Source organism: Prorops nasuta, unplaced genomic scaffold (genome assembly GCF_024137725.1).
Source record: "Prorops nasuta isolate Cenicafe-Biocafe unplaced genomic scaffold, Cenicafe_Pnas_1.2 PNAS00015, whole genome shotgun sequence".
In the NCBI taxonomy this organism is placed as follows: domain Eukaryota; kingdom Metazoa; phylum Arthropoda; class Insecta; order Hymenoptera; family Bethylidae; genus Prorops; species Prorops nasuta.
In genome coordinates this window covers 2470808-2486318 of record NW_027116812.1, presented here as the reverse complement: position 1 = coordinate 2486318, position 15511 = coordinate 2470808, and the positions used below count along the sequence as shown (strand labels likewise).

The window sequence follows — 15511 nt, the reverse complement described above, 5'->3', positions numbered from 1 at the left end:
AAATCTCCATTGTTGAATCAAACATTTATATAGGGGCTTAATTTAATTGCTCCTCGCGTATAGAGTGCTGTGTTTTAGAAATCACAGAGAAATCGCGCAAACTGTTTCAAACGAATTAATCAAATTGGTTAAGAATATTGGATATGGGAGTGGAGTTCAGAAACTTAATAACGAAGGGGTTCCCGTTAATGGGGAAATGAAGATCTATCGATCTATATCTAACGATGTTAAGAGTAGGAGAGGATGGTCCATCGATTGGAACGCACGTGACATTCGTGCTCCTCCATTAGTCCTATTCGTCATGGCAGGCGCGAACCCAGGCTGCTAAATCCCTTATCTCCCGCAGTCACTTCCGGCACAGTGCCTTATCTGGAACCGGAAACTCAACGAGGTCTGAATGAGAGACGCGTCGCGTCGCGTCGGCCTTGGATATTAACACTTTTCTTTTATAAAAAACAATTCTCCCCTGAGACACCTCGTTCCCTCTGGCTACACATTTTTATCAAAATCGAGGACCATGACTAAATAACGAGTAGAGGGGAGGGGGGGGGGGGGGAGGTGAAAAATGCATGAATCGTTACCTCGGAACGCTCTTCTTGTTTTTGGTAATGCGTATACTTGGAAGCAGGGTTTCTATCTTTTCATCGTGGTCGACGAAAGTGATTGACAAAAGTTGTGCCGAAGGATGGTGATGTACAAGCGAGCGTTACAAGGCTCGGGGTATAATATCCATTGATTTTTGCTTGGTAGAAGTTGCAAGGGTTTGGAAGGAGGTGTTAATTTCCGTTTAGGGAACGTTAGGGTGGCAGTTGGCGAGATGCTGCACGCCGTTAAGATAAGATACCCACTTAGCCATCAGGATTCAACAGCGTTGCCCGTCTGATTTTGGCATTTTCGTCTTTCCATCCGCTTCTCTCTTTCACCTCCATTAGGCTTATCTAAAGTTTTGTCGCGACTTCCCGTCTCCTTATGGCCGGCATTCAACGAGCTCCCCGTTTTGATGTCTCGATCGCCGCAATAACTGACTCGCGAGAGGGGACTTTTTACGAGCTCTCTTATTTTCAAAACCAGAAGCGAAGTACCGTCTAATGTTCTCTATCATATTTTTTCCACGACCCTGTACGTACCATGCACCTCCACTTTACGATCAGATACATTAAATGATATTTCACAGTTGCTCACGACTGTTTACGGCCCCTGCAATTGTCGCTTTATCGTCCTTGTAGCTTTTTAAAGTAAAATTACACAGTCCACTCAATATATCCGAATTTTTCAATTTCCCCTTAACGAGAATGGAAAAGCTTGTAATTGGCGTAATATTTTCGTGGAAATGGCATTGAGTCCTTTTTGTCGGGGACGGTTCATTGTTGGCCAAGCAATAATCCACCCTTCTGGTGATCTGTTTGCAATGGATGTGGTGGAGCAGTCGCCGGTGTAAAAGAACCCTTTGGGTCCACATATCCATACTCCCTTCCACAGCCTCCATGGTTATATTGAATTGACTCCCAGACGCTTTTATCGGCATATCGGCTGTCCAACAGCTGTCAGGATTAAAGTGCCGTAACTTTGATATCCTTTGTAGTAGCCATGACGTTTCCAAGAATATATATATTTGTCCCCGAAGAATGGAATCTCCTTTTGTTAACCCAACGTTCCCTCTATACAAAGGAAAGAAACAACAGTTGTCCAAGTAATCTTTAAAAATTCAACATACGAAAGTTCAACGTAAACACATACTCCTCGAACAACCCTGGAATGCCATACTCCTGACGAGAAACGGCATTTTATCAAACTTTAAACATCTTGTACAGAGCGTTTGCTAAACTGGTAATAATGGTACAGATCGAAACGATGAAATGTATTATGTCGCGAGATTCCTTATGTGCAAAAAGATTCGGAACATAAACGATCCTCCATTAATTGGCATTGCAATGTTTTCTGACATTTTTATTTCCAGTAGAATGTTTCTCTTTGGTCAAGAACAAGGTGCGAGAGAGAGAGAGAGAGAGAGGATAGAGTCTGTTTCGTCCTGTATTTCTTTCAGCTATCCTGCATATTCTGCGTCAACAATTCTCACCCAGTTATTTAGCTACCTTACTGTTTTCGCCTCCGCATAAATTTGCAAATACATCGGCCTAAGCCCTCACTGCTAACGCACGATCCCACCTGGCCAGATAACCACGAGCTAAATTTTACAAGAATTTCTCGTCTGTTTACTCTTAAAACTTCTGCGTTTGCCTTCCCATTTTAATCCGCCAACCAGTTTTCATTTTGCTGTCCAAATTAACTCAACGAAAAATCCTGGGAAATATCATATTGGCCCCGGTGGTAATTAAAATCCGGCTTAACATCTCCATAGGGTATATACACGCCTCAAGCATCTGGCTGGATCTCTTCAGTTTCGCTTTGTAAGATTCCGCGGGCCTCCTTTTTTATTCTATATTTTTTAGCGAGGGGCCCGGGTTTCTATGAGTATTTGTGGGAGACCAGAGGGAGGGTGTGTAAACAGGTTATGTTTGAGGATGACGCCGATGAATCGAGGCTGTTGCTTTAAATTAAAATAATCTGTTTTGATTCGGTACTCCCCATCGTCGGTGGCTAGAGGGGATAAAATCCACATAATCGTATTAGTTTATTTCGCTTTAGTCACCCGTCTTGCACGCATAAACGTTCATAAAGCTCGTCATTAAAATTTCGAATTTCACCAAATACAATGAATAGGTATGTATAAATACCCGATCTGCTTTTAAATTTAACCATTTATTACATTTTGTAATTAGCGAAAAGTTCGGAAAAGCGTTTAATGCTCGACTATCGTTTTAATTTATCCGTTATATTGCGAAGAGAAAATGATGGAGAAATATTTTGCATGTGTGGCTTCGTAAAAATTTACTAGCAGCCAATTGTGCGCATCGAACATGTAACATTTTTTCGTTATGGTATTTCTGCATTGGGGCCATTACTCCACACCCCAACCACTGCCTATTTATTTCGTGCACTCTGTATGCAGATGGGATTCGATGCTTTTGCCATCTATAGATAGTGCTCATATAAATTTAATGCCTTTTCGTTTCAGTTGTTCTTTAACATTAACGTCGCATGTGAATTCTGTTTATCACTCGGCAGTCGAATATGAATAAAAACGTGACGATTTGCTGCTTCGGTAATTCGGTTATACATTGCAAGAAAAATCTCATTCGGTTTAAATATACACCATCGATAGAAAAAATGCAAATATCGGCTATCGGTGTGTGTGCGTGCACCGATGAAATGGGGAAAGCTTCTGTTTCCATGCTTTTTAACAGAGGCCATCAAAGTTCGAGTCCCGAGAGTAAACTAGGAGATTTTTTGGAATGGAGGGGATCGGAAGAATGTTTATAGTTTTAATTAAATTTTAACATATATATATATACATACGTGTATTACATATATTTTTAGATGAAATTGAAAAAAAGTGGCTGGAACCTTCGAAGGGTATAGAAAGTGAATAATAGGGGTAAGTATATGAAGGGTTGGCTGGGCTAAATAGCATGTGGAAGTAAAGCGGGTGCAAAGTGGGTAGAAGGGTTGTCTACGTGGCTCTGCTTACTGTCAGCCAAATGGCAGTGATAACGCACGTCTCTGGCAATATGGCTAGCCAGCCCTTTTTAATTAACTCGAGTCAGCCTGTCTACGATCGGAGACTCTTCTTATCCCTCGTCTCGAGACTGTACCTAGCAAAAGTACACTCGTCTATCGATGAAATTAAATCAAGATTGGATATTTTTAATCACTGACGAAAGAAAGAATAAAAGACTGATACGTGTACAGTTGGTGGAACATATTCCCTATCGAGGAAAAGAAGGAAGAAGAGAAGCAATATTATTAAGTAGATATGCGAAAGGTTGAGACAAGCTGTCAAGTTGATTTCGTGGAAACAATTCAGTCTGGAAGGTTAGCAAGGGTTGAAACTCTCTGGGTCGTGTCTCATTATTTCCCATCGTTAAGCAACCCGTTAATTACTGTCTAGCGTACATTCCAACCGGAGACAGAAAGAAACGAGACGAGGTCTGTACGAACGAATTTCAGTTCGCTATTAATCTGGTTACAGCGGAAGCGGGACAGTAAACACTCGTTGCTGGCGCCACTGTAGACTTCAATGGCGGCTACTCTTTCAACATACCATGTTCTGGGCCTGTAATTAATTTTTCGTGCCACAAAGTGAATCTTTCTTCTTGGCCAATGTAAAAGCTCACTTCTACCCGGCCAGCTTGTGTAAACTCGGTCCACCAAATGTACAACTTTAATGATCCACTTTCTACCCGTTGCAACCCTCTGGACAAAGTTTCTCGCACATAGCAAAATATATAGCGAAAAAAGATGCTAGAATTAATTGTAATGGAAAAGGGATGATCTTTTCTAATATACTTTAGTAGATTTTTCGGTAGCAACGGAGAAATAGCGACTGTATCGAAGAAATAAACTCGGGATTAAATGAAAAACTGCCTCGAGGAGATAAGCTCGCAAGATTTAGACCCTGATAGGGAAGTACTGAGCCTAATAAATGCTGATCGATATCAGCATTGGTTACTATATCGTACTTGGAGGAAACAACATTCTTTCGATAACGTATCGCTGTTGGCCCGTAAAATCCGGCTATCGTTTAATTTTACCCCCGGAAAAGCCCATTTGTCTCCCAGCCTCTCTCCCCAAGCAAGCTTTCCCTATTCTCGAGGATCAGAAAGGTGGCCGAGTGTGGACATCGGCCGCCCTGGAAAACTTTGCCATCCGAAAATACTCGGAGCGTATAGCGCTCTCGTCGCCTTTTTTATTCTCCCTTTATCCTGCATCCGGTTTTAGCGAACCGAGTGAAATCAACGGACCGCTAATTTTATTTTGCAGCATAGGAAAAAAATATACAGAACGGTAAAAAAATTCTCTTTTAATCATTTTCGTACCTTCTTGCATCGACCACGTTGCGGAGAGTGCAAGCTGGACCATTATATTTTTTATGCACGAAATAAAAGAAAATCAGGTTTTTTATATAAGATATGTACGCGTGTAAAAGGAATGATCGGGTGTACAAGTGGAATCATCGTAAGTTAAAAATGTAGTACAAGGAGCAGTGTTTGTAATTCTGGTTTAATTTAATCAGAGGAAGATGAAATAACCCGTCCAAGACATTCCCAGCTAAGCTATTCCAGACTCGAAGTGCAAGCTTTGTGATGAATTTCACATATTGGTTTCAAGAAACTCGCGCTAACGGTTTTAACCTTTCTTCATCATTCCGCGCGCGTGCCACGACCTAGTTTAAAGCATTAAGTCCCTTTCTACGCGGCAAACTCGACCAGATCTAATTTTAAACTTTCATGCAACTGAAATTAATATGACAGAAAGAGAGGAAGCAAGAAATTTATATCGCCAAAAATTGACTCGCCAGACACGTACAATTTGTCGAAGCGTTTTAATTAATGATAAAAAGAAGAAAGGCAAAATTTGTCTGATTTCATTTTCTTCGTTATGGATTCAGGTAGAATCGGGAGCCGAGAGAGTCTGAGTTAAAACATTGAAATGTTTCATTTCCATACGGCCCCGTGGAGTCGAAGGCCGAATGGTTTTCTCGGTATAGTAGCTATACCTTTCGCGATTACGAAAAGTCTCCCCGACCATTCGTGAAAATATTTGATCGACGGGAAACTCGAACTCTATTCGAACACTTCTAGAATTGCTCAAAAGCGCCGTCTCGTCGTACCTGTTGAGAAAGTAAATATTGTTGGCTCATTCCTTTTATTAGAGTCTCCGTGTGGAAAACTCCAAAATGAAAAATTGCGATTGAGATCGTACACCAAACGGACATTCGAGTAAAGCTCCTTTATGAAAATTCCTCCAATAATTCCTTCGAATTAATTTACCGCACTCGTGTTATACAGTTCACTCGATTCTTCTATATATATATTCAATGGAATGGAGATATTATTTAAGGGTTATACCACTGCATTCGTTAATTACAACTTATAACGGCAGATGTAAATCATATAGTACTTAACATTTGTCGTTTCGAGTGGGAGCAGTAAATTTTCGAGATTTTCTTAGGCATAAATGAGTTAATCTAATTTCTCGGCACGTAGGGGAGTGAAAATCAGATTTTAAAGCTTACCTTGAGATCGCCGTGCTGATTGTAGAAGGTCGATGGGGTTAGGGCGGCCTTGAGTCTCCGGTTCCTGTAGAAAATGAACGTGATCGCGGCGAGAAGCATCACAATCACGGTCGTCAGGATTCCGATCACCAACCCCACGAATTGCCTCGATTCTGGCTCCTTGCTCTTATCTAGAACTGATACACGAGTGCAAATCTTACACTCTATATGCCACGTCAAAAATCCTGGCCAATATTCTAAGCGACTTGGCCAAGTTATTCTCAGGGCAAAATATATACCAGTTACATCGCGCGGAGCTAAGAAATGAAAATATGAAAATCTCTGGAGAAAATCCGAGAAAAAACCTTAAATATATTCCAAGGAGTGGAAAAGGTGTCGGAGCTATATGCGAATGCCAGGTGAATGGAATAAGTGGACGAGGTCTATTCATACAAGGATCGCAATTGATTTTCGTGTAATGCTCTAGTTGGCAACAATAAATATAATCATGCAAATAAATTAAAGCGCTTGTTTCGAAATCAATCTGCATCCTGACTTGCAGTTAAGTTGATTTGCATTTTCCCTGGCTGGTCATAGAGTTCGCGAATATGCATTGAACGTAAAGCTGTCTGGCCGTCTCTGGTAGCTTACAAAGCTGCATTGGCTACACGAGCAACACAAGTTACACGACACCTATCACGATAGAAACTATTGCCAGGTCGCTTCGCGCATAATACACGACGGGACGATAATGATGATTGCGTTCGTCACGCAGCTCGTAACTGTATCCCGACCAATCTCCGTGTCGAATCTGTCCTGAAATCAAACTACGTCAATTCCGTGTGATGATACGTCACGTCATTCCTTTCTTTATGCCAAGAGAGAAAAACTCTTTCTTCATCGCAAAACATCGTCATTGCGAAAACTATCGAGTACATAGATTCGTATCTTGGATTATTCCAACTGCAGCCATACTCCGAACGCACGAAATCTCTCACGATATGCTATGATATATCGTCCGGTGAATTTTTATCATATTGCGCTATCCCCGATAAAATCATAGCGCTGCTCTAGGAGTAATCATGCATGCTGTAGCTCGGGAGAAAATTTCTCGACATTGTCGATAAGAAGTAAATTCTTTATAACATATACCATTGCGAAAAATATCGCACGTTTTATCGATACCATTGGAGAGGAAAATACCGAAGAAAGAATCCATGAGGGATTGAATTTACGCGTATTAGAAATAAACAGCGAGGTAAAAGTAAGTGAAAGTAGAGTATTTCAACTGCAAAAGCAATTGTACGAACAATCGTGGAGAGTCGAAGGGAGAAGAATTAAGGTAGGGGGTATAGGAAAGTAATAGTCGCGAGGGAGGAGTTACGAGGATAATTAATTAATATCGAGATATCGATTAAAAAAGAATCTTTAAGAAACCGTCGGTACTTTTTGCTCCTGGTCAGATTTTCTTAACGAGAACTCGTTGCAGAAGCAAGCAAAACCAGCCACCAACTATGGGAATTAATCAGGCTAATGAACGGGCCGCCGGCAACTTCCAACTGGTCGAGGTTTAAAAAGTAGCTAAAGCGTATCCTGGCTACCATGGTCCAATGTTTCTCGCTTCCCCGATCCTGGTCCCTGTCCCGAAAATCAGTAATTTCCAATGGAAATACCTGTAATGCAATTCTGGAGGATTCGCACAGGTATTTAACTTAATTTTCTAGATGAAGCATCGATCAGTCGTATCGTCGAGCAGCGAAAGAAAATAATTCTGATTACAGTCTTCCACGGGAATAAGAAGGTCTAAATAGAGTAATCCACGGAAACACGCGCGTATGTCAGTCTCCTGTTTGCTATTCGTACAGTTATACGACGCACTTGACAAGTCTTGCGCGATTTCTGCAAGTGTACAACTTTGTACAGTCGTTCGTTCCAGCAAATATTCCGGAATAGTCGCGCACAACTTTGCATAGCTGTTGATTGTGGGAGATGCTCGCGCAACTATCGGGATAATAGCTCGAGCTGTCCCTGTGTGAGAACCACGTGACAGTACCAAATGTACAACCCCCTAGCCCACTTCACATCCGCCAACATTATTATGTTATCAATGAGAAACCATTAGAGACGCTTTCATGAATATTAATGCAGATTAAATATCAAGCCAGCGAGTCGCGCTCGAATCTTGACTAATCAGAATCGCTCCGAAGTCTGAATTTCTAATTGCGTAAGCTGAAATTACAGCTGCGAGAGTTAATCCCTTAATTAATCCTCTAATTAGCGTATCTTCCACGAAGGATGAAACTCCAGCTGGAGGACATTGTTCGTCTCTCGGCATTAAAGTAAAAATTCATGGAGCCACGGGATTAGATTATTTCGTCAAAATTCCATCAGCTAATAGAGGCATATATTCGGATGAGGATTTTTAGGGCTGGGAGACAATGATAGATAAGGCTTGAATGAAATGAGTAGTAGTGGAAGAAGTAGAAGAAGAAGAACACAAGAGGGTATGGTGGATTGGCATGGAAAATTACGGAAGAAGTCTTTCAGAATGACAAAGGAAGGCTTCGAGTGGAATGGGGAGGGGTAGGGCTAGACTTACAGGCGTTATCGTTGTTCTCCTCTTTATTAAAAGTGGCCTTCACTTCGTCCCGTTGCAGCGGACCTTCGTTGTTCTGATAGGGACTACCGGTAGCAGGCACAATGGCACTCTTGTTCTTCGTTTCCTCCTCTTCCGTGTTGTTCCACTCCGAGATAACTGCGCATCGAAAATAGTCATTAATGAAATCCCAGCACGTCAAACCTACGCACCAATGCCTACACATATTTCTACGTCTCTGATAAAGACTAGCCTGTCAATAAAAAACTCGCTGACGTCTCTCGTTACTAAGCAATATCAATGTCTATTTTTTAATTCAATTGCGATATCGAACGATAACCAGGTTTCGTCTCTCTCAACCGCTAAAATTATCATTCTGCTTTTAACAGCTGTTTAAATCTGATTTATCGTTTAATTATTAAGCCATCTAAGTAGCACTCAGCCCACTTAGCTTCGTGAATAAATTACGAGAATAAATATGAAATATCAGAAATACCATCATCCTTTCGTTATATAACTAATAGATGAATTACAACGGAGGATTCAACGAGCGTTACCGAATCATTATTTCATGTCCGTCGACTTTTCCCTTTTTACAACTTTTTTCGGCTAAATAAACAAATAAATACATATTGGCATTGTGTACATTTGAACATTTGCTTCTGTGGAAAACTATGTCTCGCTGCAGCTACGATGAATGAACATGTGCACGTGTGTGTTGTAAAAGTGTCGAGAAAAAAGAGTGGAAAATTTTATAATAACAGATTTAACTTCTGACGTCTAAATTAATCTATCGCGTCGGTGTCGCGAAGGCGATGTTTGAAATGTCAAGACAGAAATCCGAGGAAATATATATATATATATATATATACATATATAGATAGAAAGCTTTGGAGGAAATTTTAGATCAAGTTCTCATGGAAAAATTCCAGGTAAAAGCTGTCAGAGTAATTTTCGTGGAAAGGCGTTCGGATTATTCTACTGAACAGGAATGATTTTGCCCTACTGTATAGGTACGAGCGAGACGATCAAAGTTATCGTTGAGGCAGCGATGCGGAATGATTAACGATGGCTTTACCGTGCTAAACTTTTCGAGAGGAGCCGGGCGAAGGAGAGACGAGTACGGGAAGCTGTTAAGTTTCATTTCAGGCCACGTGCAACTCCTGCAACGTGCACGCGAAAACCCTCAGCTTCTTCATTGTCAGCTTTAAGCTTGACCACGTAACGCAACAATGGTCGGCCAACCGATTGCCATTTCTAAATATTTCACTGTCTCAAGTTTCCTCGCGAACCTATATTACACCGACGTCCCGGGGAGTTTTTACATTAAAACTTTAAATATAACTTTAATAACTTTAAATATTTATGAAGAAAATATTTTTAATTAACTATAAGTTACATATAGTTTGCTCGAGTTTTACGAGTACATAATAAAATTTTGATTTTCGACGATTCCATCTGAAATTCTTGCAGCGGAGGTCGATATATTTGAGGTAGGTCAAAGCAGGTGGAACTGCGAACGCAAATCTCGATGGAAGTTTTCATCGGTGTTAAAGAGTGGATCAGGATGTATGTGGAGGTCGCTTGCCAGTAGGTACACGTTTTTGAGGGATGGGAGGGGGTAAGGGGTGTTTTATCGTTGGCGTTACCTGATTCGAAGATGACTTCGCTGAGCATGAGCCAGCGGGCCGCGAAGTAGAGTTGGAGCTTTAGGAAGCGGCCAGCACGTGAGTGCAGCTTTATGGTAACTTCACGTGCCTGTTCCAGCAGCGTGTCCGGGATGTAAGAGAAATCGACGGATTCTCCGTTGAACTGACTACCCGTTGGGCTCAGATAAACCTTCGCGTGAGAGAACACCTGCAACACACGTTTACCTTCTTCAAATCACTAAACCAACCTCGGACATCTCTTCTCTCCCTTCCACTTCCCCTCTGATCATTCTCACACTTTTTAACCCCTCCCTCCTCACTCTCTTTCCCCCTCGAGTGTCTCTTTATTTTATTCCACGCTTGTCCCGTACAAGTTTGCTCTAACTCGCAAATTCAATTAAATCCGGAACTGCATTTTAATCGACTAAGTTAAATTAAATCTGAAAATTTCTGGAAAATGTATTGTTTTGAAAGGAATTGGAATTGACGGAAACATTCGTAAACAAAAAAACAAAAGGAAAAGGGAGAGAGAAATTAAGAATGGAAGAGTGAGTGAGTGAGGGCAGGGGTGGGGGAGGGGAAGAGGAAAAAGAATTCATTGCGCCGAGAACGGAGGAGATAAACGGCTATAGAAGCAAATTAATTAATACGTTTGAATAAGGAAGTAAAGAGAGGTAGTTTGAAAAGTACGCGATAACCATTTAAAAGATTCTTTCTCCCATAGTCAGTGGTGCAAACAAAATGTTTGGGGAGGGATCCGCCTGGAGTCCCCCGTGAGATAACGCCGTATAGATCTATACAAGTGTAGTCGTATTTGGCATTTAAATCGCTTTAGTATTTTTTTCATGGGGAAAGTGTAGAAGTTGCAATATCCTGTTCGCGGAAATGTCGTGAGAAAACGAAGGTGGTAAAGCGAGGCTTTATGGTAAAGAGCCGTAAGTCGCGAAGAAATGTCACTAAAACCGCTTATAAGCCCCGTGGTGTCGGGAAAGGCGCGATCGTGAAATTTACAGTGTTTCCTTAAGAATCGTGGCTCTCCTTACGAATAATCGGGAAGTATTACATTGAGGGGAATAAAGAGATACCTGAACGTCCTTGGTGAAGAAATTATTCATATGCAGATGCATGGCGGTAAAGTTCCTCAAGTAGTCGAACTCAAAAATAATCTCGACTGGCCGGCCCGTGTCGTTTCTGGTTTCGTTCTTCCAACCGACCCACTCGTAACCTAAAACATCGAAACCACAGTCATTAAATTTCCCGAACGAGCAAATAGTCAAGCCCTTTTTCTTAATATAGCATATAACCATGCATTTATTACGTAGATAGCCAGCTCTAATTAAATCTGTCGAGACAATTTGATAAATAGAAATTCGTAATCTTGTGGAAATTGGCGCATCCCTTCCCATTGAAAATCGTGTGTGAAATAAATTTGTTGGAGATGGTGTTGGGGAAACGGGCATTTTGCAAGATCGTGAAGTAGTCCAGTTTAAGCACAGAGCAAATGCGGAGTATTCCTGTGGCAGAGGTAGCACGAAACTCTTCCATTTCGCGCTTCGTGCTGGCCAGATCTGGTGCAGCAGTTATTGCGAGAGTCTCGCCATTAGATTCCTGTGTGGAGGTACATATGGAAACACACATTTCCCATGGGAATGTGTACATGGATTGAAAATGGACCGCAATAACCCTAAAGCCTGCTTGGTGCGAGGAGTTACGCGTCCTTCTCTCCTGTGTAGCCAAACCTGACGACAGCAGATTGCAGTTGCAGATATGCATTTAGCAACGACTATAAAAGACTCGGGTCGTTAAAAGCTGACAAAAAATATTCCTTCCGCGTATATTAAGAGCTCTATCGCGCAACGCCCTCTCCCTTTATCCATTAACCGGGAAATCTCGGTTAAACGGAGCAATGAGATTGTTATTCTCCCAAAGCTGTTGCATCGATAATAACAAAATTTCGTATTAGCTATACGGTAAGCCTCTGACGGGGCCGCTATAGGAGAGTGCGAGGAACTTGATGTAGAACAGTTTGGGTATATAAGTGGTATTATCTAGATTGCATGGAGAAACTTGAGCTCCTCAGCATACACGTGTTGTGGACAACCGTAGATTACTGTTTTAGATACAAACTTGCCATCAGCCGGACCCTGTCCGCCAACTTGGCTCTCCTAGCGATCGTGTAACGAACGTGAGATAAATTAAATGAATACTTCAGGGAATTTAATACTCCATTTATCCACTGACCGTAATTCCATCTTCCTTATAATTCCAACCTTAAATAAACTTCATCCATTACCCCCAGTTTCCTTCCTCCTTTTGTACAGATATTTAATAATCTTTTCTTCCTTTTTCGTCGCTCCTGTCGCTTTTTACTTTTTACCCCGCTCTTCTTTTGTTCTACATTGTTTTACGGGTAGACGCGGCTTCTGTATCTCGACACCCGGTAAATCCGCTCTTTACGCGATAAATCCGACATATTTTTATCTCGCGCGCTCCACTAGATCCGGGAAAAAGGGAACACCGTGCAGAAAATAAAGATGGCAACTTGATCTCGAAGTCTCGGTAGAATCAATGTATGACTTGCGTCTGGGAATATGAAGATAATTCGAGAAAGTAGGAAAATGAGAGGGATTCTTGGAGCAGGGGGCGGGGGGGGGGGTGGGGTATTAATGTTAGAACTGGCAAATATTCCAAGCGAACGTAAGCCGACTGCTGCGAGGAAAAAGTTGACTGATCGGAACTTAGCATAGCGTACAGTCAGCAGCCGTGGAAAGTTCTCTCAACGCGCTGCAGTCTTTGCTTATATAGTTGGACATTATCGATCCAGTCTGGCAGGGAATCCTTTGGACGTTTGTAAGAATGTAAGAGCATTAAGGCTTATTAAAAGCTACGAGAAATTCAACTCCTCTTTGTTTACATACACGCGTGGGATACATGCACGTTACAAGGCTATACTTGCGTTCTTAACGATATATAGCGACTGTTCCGTGGTATACACCATTGTATATCGTGGCGACATAGCCGCTTTCATATAAACCCCCCTTAATATCGTCCCTCGAGTAAATAGTTTCTAGTTTCCTGTCGTCGCTCCTATCCACCATCAATTCGCATGGCTCCTAAGATAACCGCGCGGCCATCCTCCGACGCGCTGATGGTTTTCGCGTTTAACCGGTTTCAAATTGCACGCCAGAAATGGCCAGGGGAAATCAAGCAATCGGACAGTCGAATATTTGCCAAACGCTCGCTCTCGTTGCTTCAGCAATATCGCTCCACTGTTTGTAAATTAATTCGCTCTGGAACAATGCGATATTTCGGGAATCTCCGACGACTTGCTATATCAGCTGCAGTGATTGTTTAACTTGAATTTTGGCAGGACGTATTCATTTGTGCGAAAGAGATTGAAAATGGCGTAGGTGAGTTAAGGAAGAGATTGGTGGAGTTTTTGGGGAGGGGGGAGCACGCGAGGTTCAGTGAGTGTAAAAGCTTAAGGGAGAGCGAGCGAGCGAGCGAGAGAGAGAGAGAGAGAAGGTGTCCCTCGCGGCGTAAATGGAAAGACACAAATGTATCCAGAAAGCGGGTAAACAGCAGTGCGAGCTGCAAGCTGGCTCGCGGTTCAATATAAATGTAAATTGGTGCAGATTCGAGTGCGGCCTGGACCCGTTTGCTTCCAGAGTCCAGCTTCCTGCTCTTTCCTTGTCCGGACGTCGTGCACCTGCAGGAATCGACTGTGGAGAAATTTCATTTTCATCGCGATCTACGCGCCCTGAAAACGTGTGCATCTGCACCAAACGATTCACTTGCCGCTTCCAATATTCAGTCCCCGCCAGGACCAACAAGCAAACACCAAAATATTCCGTCGTCCAAACTGAACGTATTTCAAGAAAACTCTCTGAATTTACGTAAAACATACATTCATATTTAATATATCCAGATGTACTAGATAACAGATTATATGTCTTGGGAGAAAGTTGAAGGGTTCTAGCTTCCACCCCCAAATATATTATACAACTACACACCGTGCGAAGTCAATCCGAAGAGAGAAGTTGTTTGGCGCAGTTTAAAGGGTAATTAAAGCCGATGGCCCCTTGTCTTGTGTTTTGGTAATCGAACTGCTGCGCTATTGCTTTTGAGGAGAGCTTTAAGGGGAAGCTGTTAGATCGACCGAATTGAATTGTTTGGAGAAAATGTCGGTTCTTGGATGGAAATACAGGCTACGGGGTGTTTGCGAGTTGAAATTTAGTAGGGTTTAATGAGGCGGAGTCGGTAAGTAAAGGTACATCAGGTTGTAGGATAGCTCGGACTAGATAAATAAGAGGAAGTCCATCAAGAATCGTTTATCCATGGCAATTCGTTAAATACGATCTAAGATTGGAGCTAGCTAGCATCTTAGACTCGCTTGCAAAGTCTACTAAAACATTTCCTGGGCATTCATCAAGCTGCTGTTCAGCTGGTACGGGGCTGCCTTGAGAAGAGGAGACGGCTCTATCAAGCTAATCTGGACGTGATATCGTGCCAGTGCTAATCTTGTTAAGGCACGAAGCAGAGACTCACCTTTTCCTTTGCCATTGACGTCCGATCTGAAGTCGTCGGGACCCTTTTGCCCGTCGACGAGTTGACCGAGTCCCCCGGAGAGGTAACCTTCTTCATCTTGACCGTCGTATGTCCTGTCGGAGAGGTCAACCCCTGGACCACGGTGATTCCCCTGAGGCATCGAATACGAGACAAGGCCTTCTGCAAGAACAAGAACACCATATCTACTCGTCCTCCAGCCTTGCATCCTCCCAACCTTCCACGAGCATCGCTTCACGCCTAACTCCTAACCTCACCCACCCGGCTGATCAAATATTAGTTCGACGCGACTCAATTTAGCCTTCTCCTCAATATTGACTCAACACTGCTCATCCCCTTTGTCCTTTTACCAAATTCACGAAATATTTTTCACTGATCCACCTCTCGTGGTTAAAACTTTAAACTGCGAAGCTCTTATATTTCTATTCCTCCACTTTATTTTCTAGTCCAATATTAAAAATAAAGCCCGGTGTCTTGGCACGATGAGCAAATTATGGAAGTGGAACAGTCTTCGAACATATTATTCTTTTATTCGGTGTATTAATATATGTATAATTATTGTTTACTCTCGATCGACTCGAGTAC

The 15511-nt window shown here is 42.2% G+C and overlaps 1 protein-coding gene across 3 annotated transcripts in view; it reads right to left on the bottom strand.

Moving 5' to 3' along the window:
* The window catches only part of Ddr (discoidin domain-containing receptor 2), a 126330-nt gene that overhangs the window by 17793 nt on the left and 93026 nt on the right, over window positions 1–15511 (bottom strand). For 2 of the 3 annotated variants that reach the window (XM_066736403.1, XM_066736402.1), the window contains exons 8-12: window positions 14909–15088; window positions 11446–11585; window positions 10361–10568; window positions 8715–8870; window positions 6137–6312 (exon numbers count right to left, since the gene is read on the bottom strand). In XM_066736403.1, the coding sequence (XP_066592500.1) occupies window positions 6137–6312; window positions 8715–8870; window positions 10361–10568; window positions 11446–11585; window positions 14909–15088 (860 nt within the window). The remainder of the gene's footprint in view (window positions 1–6136; window positions 6313–8714; window positions 8871–10360; window positions 10569–11445; window positions 11586–14908; window positions 15089–15511) is intronic. The other variant, XM_066736404.1, reaches the window with a different exon arrangement.